Source organism: Neolamprologus multifasciatus, chromosome 1, assembly GCF_963576455.1.
Source record: "Neolamprologus multifasciatus chromosome 1, fNeoMul1.2, whole genome shotgun sequence".
In the NCBI taxonomy this organism is placed as follows: Eukaryota; Metazoa; Chordata; class Actinopteri; order Cichliformes; family Cichlidae; genus Neolamprologus; species Neolamprologus multifasciatus.
In genome coordinates this window covers 7,899,157-7,911,412 of record NC_140439.1, presented here as the reverse complement: position 1 = coordinate 7,911,412, position 12,256 = coordinate 7,899,157, and the positions used below count along the sequence as shown (strand labels likewise).

The following is a 12,256-nucleotide window of genomic DNA, read 5'->3' as shown; positions in this document are numbered from 1 at the left end:
TACAGTCCAGTCGAGTCTTAATAGCTTACTTACAACTGGGCTCGTCAAGCACTCTTCTTGGCTGCAGTGGTTATTATTATATTTACATGCTTCCAGCTCCCGTTTTTGCTGGATGACAGCTCGTACTTTTCCTTTTTCTCCCTCCCTCGTTCACAGACACATAACGTGTATGGCAGTCCATTCTCCCTGCAGCACGGACTACACTGCCTATGATGCTACATTCTTTAGAGCTATACCTGTAGCATTCTGCCTATTAGCTTAGCACAACAACAACAAAAAGGCCTCTCTCACCCAGGAAACACGCAGAGAGAGAGCGTCACCCTGTAACCATGGCAACCGTAACGCTGCCGCCTGGAACGACAGAACGTAGCTGTCAAACAAAACCCAAACAGGCCTGACCCGCCACAATATGAAACAGGAAAGTACCACCGTGTAATCCATTTATTTCAACAAAGTAACTGTATTCTAAATACCACCTTTTTAAACAGTAACTGTAACGGAATACAGTTGCTCATATTTTGTATTTTAAATACGTAACGGCGGTACATGTATTCCGTTACTCCCCAACACTGCATGTGGTATATAAGTATTCATGTAGGTAATCACCTACAAGAGCTAATGGATTGGAGCGATGAGGCAACTCTTTCTGTTTGCTTGTGATAAAGTACAACGAGACTCACTGAGGAGGTACTTCTCTCTTGGAATCTGTCTTTTCTCGAAACCTGTCACTGAGCGGTTAATGGAGCGGTTGAACAGCTGATTGTGAATTCATGTTTTTTTTTTTTTTTAATAAGGACCAGCTGCTTGCTCAACATATTATCTGCATTTTCTAAACACAGTGATAAACAAGCGCATTAGAGACGAGCACATCTGCTGTCACCTCCTGATATACAAGGTCTTTTCAAGAAATCGTTTATGTTGAGTTTTTTTCTAAACAGACTTGGCACATTTAGACGGCGGTGCTTCTGGGCTCTGTGCCCTCTCCGATTTAAATTTGTTTGCGTAATTGATGAATGTTATCACTTAATAAATTGTGACAGAAAATTAATGTGGCTGGTTGGGGCAGGTGTGTGAAGGTCGTAGTAAAAGCTGACGGTTGATGGTTTAATTGGGTTTTACTCAGCTCTCAAGTTGTTTCTAGTCACACATTGACCCTGCAGTCACAATTTTTTATGGTTTCAATGGAACAAATTAGTCAACGGACTGATGTGACTTCAGATTCCCTAATTTCCTTCGGGATTAATGAAGTATTCTGATTCTGATTCTGATTTACTTTGTTAAAAGGGAAAGCCTTCCTTGGATGTTCTTGTAGTGCAATACAGGATCAGTAATCTGATGTGTTGGTCACATTTTTGTTGATACAAAGTGCTGCAATTTCAATATTACACATCTTTTAGCTAAAGGTAGAGAAGAGCATTGAATTCTTATTTTTGACATGAAGAGGGCACACAGGGAGAGTGAAAGCAATGTTGTGGCAAACATGAGACACATGTAACCACCAGAAGAAAGATTTAGCAGCTGAACAATCAGATACTTGATTTAGTCAGCAGTCAGGGATGAAATGCAAACTATAAAGGGACTGAGGGAAACTCTAAGGAAAAACCTGTCAAGTGAACCTTGAACCTAAATACTAATGCTGCTGTGTAAGGGGCCAACTCTTTGGTGACATGGCCAACAATAACAATTGCATTCTCATATCCTGTTAACCAGTAAGCTTACTTAAACTTACTTCAAGTACTCTATTATTATCACAGAAATATTCCATCCATCCATCTTCTTCTTATCCAATTCAGGGTCACGGGGCTGGATCTTATCCCAGCTGCCAAAGATCGAGAGGCAGGGAACATCCTGAATAGGTTGCCAGACAAAACAACCATTCACATTCACATTGACCCAAATAACTGAATTACTTCATCTTTTAATAATCATATTGGCATTTGTTGTGAAAGACCTAAATTCTTCAGTATAATCAGTTAGTTAAAGCATTTAACTGGAGATCATTTATCTGATTTCAAGTGCAGGACCGCACCTGCATACAGTCTACACTTGATCTCTGCCTATAGAGTATATAACCCCCTGATACTACAAGCTGTTTGTTCTCATTTCCACCCCACCCTCCTTCTCTATTTTCATTCATTCACTTCTCATTAGTACATGGGGATCTGCCTGGCCTCGGAGCTATCTCCAGATCCCTCTGAGGCCTTCCTCAAACTGCAGCCTTGTGCCGTTATCTGCTAGAAGTGCTGTCAAACCTAAACGAGGATGTGGTCCCAGCTAGTGAAAGGAGCAGTTAAATGTTTAGCTGCACATGCTTCTCTATTTATAATCACCAAATTCTAACAAGTTGAATATAAAAAAAAAGCTCTAGTAACTTGTTATAATATTTATGTTTTGTTTTATTTGCAGAAGAAGCTATGTGTAAAAAAACAAACAAAACACCTCTACTGTAGGTGAGTTGCCAGGTAGCAAGTAAGTGGGAAGGTATGTGAAAACCCCCAGAGAGCAGAAACAGTCTGTGCAGAGTGTATCTTAACAATAAGCAGCAACACACTTAAATAATGTGCATCCATCATGCTAAACATAACCTCTCGAAACACATTGCAGTGTAAATGTGTGTGTATGTTTCCTTGCGATATCATCATTTCGTGCTTTTACAGTTAAGTCCATAACTTTTTGAGGCTGATTTTAAATAATTTGTCTCTATACACCATCGGAGTGGATTTAAATCAGGCAATCATGATGTAGCTGAAGCTCAGACTTTCAGCTTTACCTCAAGAGTTTGAAAAAAGAATTGCATTAATTGCTGTGTTTCAACACACAGCCCCCTGTCACTGACATACACACAAACAAGCAGGACTGAATATCCATCTCATACAAGACAGACGAACAAAGAGGTGATGCATGACGCGCTCAAGACGTCCTCACAGCCTCTGCTTTACAATTCTCCGTATCTTTATTAGATCTTTCGCAGCTCCGTCTCATTTTTCCCCAACTTATTCATCCTTTCAGAAGCACTATCAAAAATTCATACTTGGGGATGGTGAACTGCCCGCTCTTATTTAAAAGAAACGATTCATTTTCACATCTGTTGGTATACTCAGGCTACCTCTTTAGATCAAAATCTGCACTGCATAAAGAGGAGAAAAAGTTCTCTCAGTGAGGGAATAAATGACTCAAGGAGGCATTTCATTTGTATGCCGGTGCAGGCGTCTCCTACAGCGGGCTGTGGATGCTAATACATTTGAAGCTCTTCGTTATGCTAACGAGCCTCTTGCTACAAGTAGAAAAAACTTCTGGTTTTTAAAGATCACTCTGGCTTGGACACAGAAAATTTGTATTTCTAATAATTAATATTGATCCCGTGCTGTGTTGTTGCGCTTTAAAAAAAATTTATGCATGGATTTTGTAAAATTGCAAAACAGACGAGCAGGAAGGGTCAACAGGTCCTATACATAATACATTACATATGCAAACACATATGCGCCGTGACGGTGGTTTAAATAAACACTTAACTCTAGATCCATGCATGGATCAGTAGTGACAGTGTGGCTCCACTTGTCACTAGCCCAGCTGCACTCTTTAATTATACACACATTGATTGGTTGGGATGTCGATAAGGCATTTAAGCGGCTTAATCCTCGTTGTTGTATTAACATGAGCAACATGCACATAGTTTATGTATTAATTCTCAGCCTGAGGTGGTGTACTTGTATTTTTTCTTCTTCTTTTTTGCCTCTTGCATTACAATTCAGCTGCCCCAGGTTTTCGTGAAATGTCAATAGAAAGAGGAGAAACTCATCGATTTGACTGCTGGTGGCAGGTGGGGGAGGAGGAGGAGGCGGTGGCGGTGGTGTTGTCATGGCTGCTGAAGTTGCTAAACTGAAGCCAAACTCCGATGTTGTTCTCTCATGCTTAAAATCAACAAATCTATCAGAAAGGCAAACACATTAAAAACTTAGTTAGATTAGAGCCTATTGAAAAAGCAATTTTCAGTTCTGCACTGTTAAGTCAGTCCATTCATGGGTAAATACCTGCTCTAGCTATACAGTAGATTGTTGCAGCCCTCACGTACTGTATAGGCCCTCCATCCTCTCTGTGGTTACTTCCAGGTCTATTAACAGTAAATCCCTTTGGGTGGAGCTGTCCTCTGCCGAGGTGACCCGGGGCTGGGACAGATAGGCCCACCATTGTTACCACTCACACTCGGCACAACACATAACATAGAAAACAAAGTATTTACTTTAGTGCTGACAGACAGCGGGCTAATTCACTGAATCTACTCTAGTTCCCCACCAAGAGGCAACATGTAATATAAAGATGCTCAGACTGAACAGAGGCAAATGGAAATGTGCAGGGACATTTGGATGGGATATTACTATATTATATTAAGAGTGTCTATGCTAAGATTCTTTTCATTATCTCAGTGACAACCAACCTGTAGCAGACATGTTAGTCGCTTCTGTCGTATGTTATATATTTTAGGAACAACTTTGTTGGTCTAACGCGCGCTCCTTTATCCACACATACACACAGGCAGTCACAGTCCTGGGTTTGAATCCACCAGCCAGCTGGCTTTTTATGTGCAGTTTGCGTATTCTCCCCGTGTCTGTTTGAGTTCTCACCGGGTTACGGCCTCCTCCCACATGCCAAATATGGAAGTGTTCAATATATTTTGCTTCCAAAGAGCCAGAATTTCTTGTAACTTTTTGAACCAGTCCTGAGTAACACTTCTTTAGGCTTTCTGAAAGTCTTTCAAATGTTTTCTTTGGACATTAACTGCTTTTTCACTCATTTTCAGTGCAATCTTTGTACTCAACCATTACTGGAGAATGGAAAAAAATTTTTTTTAAGCCACTTAACACTGACCTATGAACCATCCAAGCATAAAAAAGACACAGGAAACCCCCCCCAGCAAAGGGCCTGGATGTTTGAGACACAGGATCTGAGAGAAGCATCTTAATTTCTCAATTGGATAAATGGAAGAAACTGGATGGAAAATACTGTCAGAAATATTTCCTTTGTACACACACAGGAGAACGGAATTTTCAGCCATGCTATAGAAAGACGTAATCGACACTCTGTTGTAAAGTTTACACAGAAAGAAATGGAATTTTTCAGTGGTGTTCCCATTCATGTAAATGGTGTTTTGAAAGTGTACAAGATGGATTGCCCACAAAACATCCTCTTGCTAGCAGTGAATGCACTAGACAGTTAGCAGCTCTGTGTCCACATAGTGAATTTCAGCAACACCTGGACTTTGCAGTTGGGAATTGGCAGGTTACAGAACCAAATCAGACATTAATATTCTCCTAAGCACCTCTGTTGGATGATGTCTAAGTTAAGGGCTCTGTAAAAACAGCATACGGTGGCAAATCCTCGAATGTTAAGACTGAAGCAAAGGTGGCTTTAAAAGAAGGATAATAATCAGGTTCTTTCTAAAACTGACAGAGTAACCAAAATGTGTCAGAAAACCGTATTTTATGTTGAAAGAAATGTTTGGGGAATAGTTGCCTTTTAGGGACTTTGTGAATTTTGTACACTTTGTACACCTTGTGCCTGTGTTCTGTATTGATTGTGGTGTTGTAGCAAAAATATAAAACATTAGGTACATTGTTCAACTTTAAGACTTTTTTCCCCCCCACAGCGTTGCTTCAAAAGCATCGCTGTACCGGCTCCTAGTGGCACAGCAGCGCTCCATTAAAGCATCAAAAGGATGTACTTATCTTTACTGCCACGCAGCCTTTCATACCTTTCCTGAAGGAAATAGAAAACAGCAGTGCTGATAAAAGTAGAAACATGAAAGACTTTTACAGGACTGTATCCTGATGCTGGGTTTGCTTTCATTTTTGAAAGCTCTGAAATCTTGCTTTCATTTACGGCACCGGTGAATGACGTGGCGGGTGAGCTGTTTGGCCATCTGTCGCGATTGCCCCAAATATGAAATATATATTTATTTTTTAAAAACTTGACTCATCTACCTGAAATTGTAACGGTCGGCCATCATCACACTTTAAAGGCAAATACTCAGAAGTAATAATGTAAACAACTAAAATGTTTATTAACCGAACTGAATTTTTTTTTCTTTTACAGCAAATTCTTATCACAACACAGTCTTCAAATGACACTTAACCCTTTGAGTACAGTTAGGTTGGCCACTCTGATCTGAAGAGTAAGCAGTGAACCGACCAGGGGATTCCTCTGCCATAGTCCACTATAAAACATCAAGTGGCACATCAGGAGCTCGAAAGTCCTAAACTTGTGTTATTTTTTAAAAAGTCAGACATAAAAGGATAAAACACAATCCCCCTCCCCCCATTCCTTCCTTCTTTCTTTCTTTCTTCTTTTTTAGCAGAAACTGAAACAAGAACATTTTCAAGATTTTCGATTTTCTTTACATGTGTACATAGTTCTATGTTGTCTGATTCCCGTGAAGTCATGTTTCACTTCAGATCATACAAACATGGTGGAGAAAAAAAAAAAGCTCATGAATGCAGTGAGCAGCCTGTCCTGGCGCCTAGAAAAGACGCTTATCTCTGCAGGTTCTGATTTCCGAGTCTGATTTCCACCTCTGCCGTCTCTTAGTAAGGGACACCGATTAGAGATCAGAATATATACACACAGGCTAATCAAAACTGTGTTATCCTAAAACAGTGAAAAGACATGAATCTATGACGGATACAATACTAAACAGGTTAGAGCAAGAATAAAAAAATAAATAGTAAAAACAATAGAAATGTTGCTTCTCTCATATTCAGCTTGCAACGCTCCAAAGAAGCTGTGGTAGTGAAAATTATCCTCATAGTCTTACTCTCTTTACAGTGACCTTCCCCTTTACACAGTATTTACAAGCAAAAACAGAGCCTATCCCACGAGATAAGAAACGTAGTCCACTAAAATGAATACATTTTTCATGAACACAATGGGAATTTTTAAAAAACCGCAGAGTTGTATCACATTGTCAGTATGTAAAAGCACTTACACACAGTTTGCAAACAGTGGTTTTTAGTAGACGTAGTTCATATCAAATCAGTCAACAGAGCAATCTGAAACTTTGTACAATTATCTGCTTTTGTTTCCTTTGATTTTTTTTTTGTTTTTGATGGGTACAGAAAACATTTACATCATCTTTTTTTTTCCTTCTGTATGTGTACTTTGTCCACAGTTGACAATTTCGGTATTAGAGTGTTTAGAGTGTAAGGAGAGGTGATACAAGGACATCGTGGCTAAGGAGGACATGCTGTAATAATTGCTCTCAACTCCAAAAAGCGAGGTCATACCTAAAACTGTTTTAAATACCAGTTAAATTACATAAAAGGTTTTTTTTATATATATATATATATATTAAAGCCAGTGCAGACTATAACAATTGTAACATGTCCCAATTTTACCATGAGTTGTCCTATTGCTATGCAAATGGGTTGCAGCTTCTGCATTCTTTTTTAATGGCAAACAAGGGGTGGGTCATCTTGTTGCAACACGCCTGATGGTTGTACAGAAATCTCTTTGAAAACAGCCTTCAGCTCAGTGAACATTTTATTGATGAGTTCATGGTTTTAATTGCTGGGTTTTGGTACAATACCCTGTCACTGAAAAGATTCCATATGAACTTATTGTATAGTATCTTTCAATTACAGGCAGATCCACTCCTCACTGATAGTTTAAAGAAAGCCAAGATGGCAAAGGTGGAAGAACTCACCAACAAAACTAATGACCTAGACCCTGAACCATCCCTTAGTTATGCTGCAGTAGGTTTAGACTTCTGGGGGTCAGGGCAGATGGCTGCCTCTCCCTGAGCCTGGTTCTTCTCGAGGTTTATTGCTGTTATGGGAGTTTTTCCTTATCACTGTTGCCAAGTGTTTGCTCATTGGGGGTCACCTCACTGTTGGGGTTTCTCTGCATTATTGTAGGGTCTTTATCTTATAGTATAACGCGCTTTGTTGTGACTTGGAGCAATATAAATAAAACTGAATCCCTCTGGTATTCTTTATAGTCTAGGATTTCTACAGAAAAATACTTTTTTTTTTAAACTTGCCTAGAGAAGATCCTATGGATTGAAATGAAGCCTTTTCCAGGATCTCTTGCATTTGCAGCACTTGCAGTCATTTGCTCTTATCCTAAAGTTGTACAAATGAAAATGACAAGGCTGTTTTCTTTGGGTACAAGAGCCAATTTCATTATTATAGACTATGTACCTCTCCAATTTCTTGCTTTGGTGCCCTTTAGCCTCATTGGATTTTGTTCATCTCAGTCTCAGACTCTGTTTACAAGCTGCTCCTTGATACCATCTTGTTTGCCGCTATGAGAGAAATATGGTACAGCAAGCGGATTACTCATGACGATGGATTATTGTCTTGATAAGACAACTGCAGTAAAAGTTATGTATTTTGGACTAGGCTTTACACCTCCAACTTGGCAAATACAAGTAGATTTTTTGCAGCTCACCAAGTGATTTCCATGTCTTCACATTTAAAAAAAAAATGAAAGTTTCATTTCCACTGTGAAGGATTATCTCAACCTGAAAGCTGTTTTTCATCCTGACACGACGAATGGATTCTTCTGAAGGAGGAAAATGAGTCCTGATATCTGCACTGACTGAGTGCATTAGAATCAAACACGAAGGAGAAATCGAGAGAGAGAAGGCCCTAACTGTCGAAACTTTGAAAAGAAACCCCAGTTATTATTACAGCTGCCAAGAATTAACTGAGTGGTAAGTTGATGCGCAACAAAGGATTACCTAATAACAATTTTTTTGCTTATTTGATCAGAGGGTGAACATGTCACGTCAGATTTCTGCAGTTATATAACAATCATGTTATATAACTGCAACATAAGTCGTGGCCTTGAAACCTAATTTGCTTTTAGTACTCGTTTAAAGAAAAAAGAAAAGAAAATAGTGTTGAAAATTTCCTCGGGGGGGGGGGGGGGGGGGGGGGGAGATACTGACTGACATAGGCTGATGACAGTGACACGTCGAGGGCTGAGGGACAGGGCAGGGAACAGGAGACTAGAGCATCCTCGTAGCTATGAACGTGTGAACTGTAGCAGTAAAGACTCTCCTGCCTTAATAATCCTGGCTGTCTGTAAACATATTCAACACTTGGTGACCTTCTGGCATAATCAAATCCAGGGCTGCGTGACAATGCTTTAATTATCCGCATCCCTCTCCAGCGCTCACTTTTTGTGTCCCTGCCACCCTGGGTGTGCCATATGGTGCAGAGCCGAGGAGCCCGGAGAGACGGCGCAGAAGTCCAACCCTCCACGAGCTCAGATTTAATCAATGACTATGGCTGGCACTCATTCTGGCCTGCAGGAATCCACTGTGCATCGCCACACACCTTTCAGATGCTTTTCATACCCTGACTGCCGTTGTTAAGTGTAGGCATCTGGCAGTCATCCCCATTTGAAGACGAGACGCTGTGGTTGAGGGAGTGTTAGAAAACTGAAGTGGCTCAGAAGGACAGACATGTTGTCTGTCCCAGTTCAGAGCCTCAGGGATGCGGTTTAATATAGATGGTTCATTTATAGGGTTTGATGACTGAAAGCAGGACTGTTTTCCAGCTACATCTACCAGCAGTAATAAATACCTGTTCCAAGCAGCCACGCTCAAAAGCGAGTCAACATTATTGGCGGTACACTGCATGTCATGGCTATTTCTGGAAAATCCTTTAAAATGGGACTGATGGTGTCAGAGAATAATAAATTAATACATAATCTCTGTAAACAGATATCTGCCTATCAGAGTCCGTAGGCAAGGGACAGTTTTTCTGGCTTTAGCTTGTAGTAGGTTGTACTTGCATCTGAGTTAAGAATCAGAATTACTGACTATCATCTGAAAATTTAGTTATTGATTTTTTTAACGTATTTTAAGTATTCATAAATGATGTCTGGCAAATAGGCACAGGAAGTTTTATCCGTTGGGTGTTACGCCCCAAGTCTACGTCAGCTGATTAGCTGACAGGTTTCTAGATTGTCAAATTATCAGTCTGCTCTAGACTCTCAAATATTGCAGATTTCAGTTTCTGGGTCCAGGGCCAGCTAGATGTTTTGATGAAACATTAACGATCTATGCAAAGCTAATGTGCACCACTGACATGGTTTATACTTCTACCTGTTTTGCCAGAGAACCACTCAAAAAATGTAAAGATGGAAGTTCGTATATTACGATGTGTTCAAGATGTGACTCTTGTAATGTCAAAGAAGAATGTAGTCCACAACTATTTGGGAAATATCAGTGATGGAAATCATGCTGACACCAGGACGTGAGGTCAACATGTTGTAAATGCATTTGGATTTCACACAAATCAGGACATCGAAAAGCTATTGCTAAGTTTTTAGCACAATATGGACAATATCAGTGACAGAAACAAAAAAAACGCTACCCACCAAAAATCTGGTACTGAAATGAAAACTGACCCCACTTCATCATAACATTGTAACATGACACTGAACTACCTCCTGATTCAGTAACACAAAACACAGTAAAGTGGATGCATTCCTTTTGGTTACCAAAGTAATGGATGTTTAGTTTCCTGTAGGCGACCAAGCATTAAAGAGCCCGTGTTTGAGCAAATGTAGACAGACGGAGCCCCTCAGCATCCGTCTGGCTGTTTGTCTCTGGTTTCGGGTTTGAGACATTTAAAAAGGTTTCAACGTTTCGTGAAAGGATGGAATCGAACACAGAGACACAAACACAACACAGCGACTGTGGTGAGAGCAACTCGGGCCTCTGTCTCCTCCTGAGTCACGCACGCACACTCAGTCGCTGTTTGTCGACAGAGGTACAGCATAAAAGCACAGCCGCGACACCCCAGTCTGTCCAGTGTGTGTTTGCAAATTTTCTTTTTTTGTGCACACACTGGCATGCACATGTGCATGCGAGAGTCTGTCTGTCTGTCTGAGGGGAAGGGTCGTCAGATGGTTGAGGGGATGTGGCAGTCCCATAGTGAAAGGAGAAGAAGAGGACGGCACGTGGAGGAGGAGGAGGGGGGGCTTTAGTTGTTCTGAAGGCAGTCGAGATCCACCGAGCAGCAAACATTTCCATTCTGAACAGAGAGGCATGACAAGATAGGAAAGAAGAGAGAGCATTAAATAAGGTGAAATGTAATATACAGTTCCACACTGTGCATGGTAAAGCTAATAACTCACTTCACAGCCTAAATCACTTTTATCCACCTGACTTACAGAAGGATTTGGGGTGGTTAACCTCATGTCTCTAGTGTCATTACAGTGGTACCTAGTTATACAGTTTCAGCACTATCCCACTATACGTTTGAGATATCAGAATGATATCATGAGATTTATGCTTTCACTCTAGTACATAGGGATTATGAATTTGTGGTGTTAAGCAGTGGCACATCTGAGAAAATGAAGCACAATATATCTTTCCCAAAAGAAGTTTCCAGTTCTGCTCGATAGTCAGCAGCTCTCGCTGTCATACGGACTGTGATCTGGAGTGAACAGTCGCTATGAAAAGGTTTTTCTGAGGTTAATATCTCAAAAATATGTATCAAGGGTAACGGGCCCTCTGTATTTATGGCCGTGAAAGAACACCAGGTCCTGTCTGGTCAGACGTAAAAAATGTCTCCAACAGTGGCACATTGTCTCAGATTGTGTCACGGAGCTGCAGAGTGAAACTAGGTTGGTGATTCAAGAAAGCACAGGCACGATGTGGCCACGTCCAAAAATCACATCAACGCAAATATGTATCAGTTTATTTAACAACTATGGAAAGGTTTGTAGATTAAGTTTTAGGTCTATGTATTTGATGTGCTCATTTTGCTCTTTTATGTATTCTGACTGCAAAGAAAACAAAAAAAGCCAAAGTGAGGGGGCAGCAGCCTATCTTCACCTAATGAGTGGATCTGATGCGTTCCTGCCGCAGTCATCTGCATGTTCACTTCTTTTAAAGTAAAAATGCTCCTTACATCATCTCTGACAGTCATTTTTCTTTTATGCATTCATCTTAGAACACATATAAATAGACACTGTGTGCCCTCTAGCACACATTAGCTAAATTGATTATGTCACATTTTCAGTCTCAAAAATTTTCTGCCTGTAATGGCTGTCATTACTGGTAAAATTGTGATCTTTTGGAACAGTCTGACATTTTTACATCTAAAACCCACAAGTCTTATCCCATTTGCAGACCCCGCAAGAATATCAAACAGAGGTTTAGGGAAAGTGTTTTCAAGTTAGCGATCTCCTGTATACTTCAGCCTAGCATGTTAGCCATTATGGCGGCTCTGCTATGATCACG

General features: G+C 40.4%; 1 protein-coding gene across 2 annotated transcripts in view; it reads right to left on the bottom strand.

Annotated features, from left to right (window-relative positions):
* The window catches only part of LOC146525257 (protein kinase C-binding protein NELL1-like), a 788,406-nt gene that overhangs the window by 499,700 nt on the left and 276,450 nt on the right, over positions 1-12,256 (bottom strand). The window contains exon 20 of one of the 2 annotated variants that reach the window (XR_014876049.1): positions 8,970-11,042. Coding sequence is in view for 1 of the 2 variants with exons in the window: in XM_085172545.1 (XP_085028671.1) it covers positions 10,992-11,042 (51 nt within the window). In the remaining variant the exon portion in view is untranslated. Of the gene's footprint in view, positions 1-6,034; positions 11,043-12,256 lie in introns of those variants that run through there. The other variant, XM_085172545.1, reaches the window with a different exon arrangement.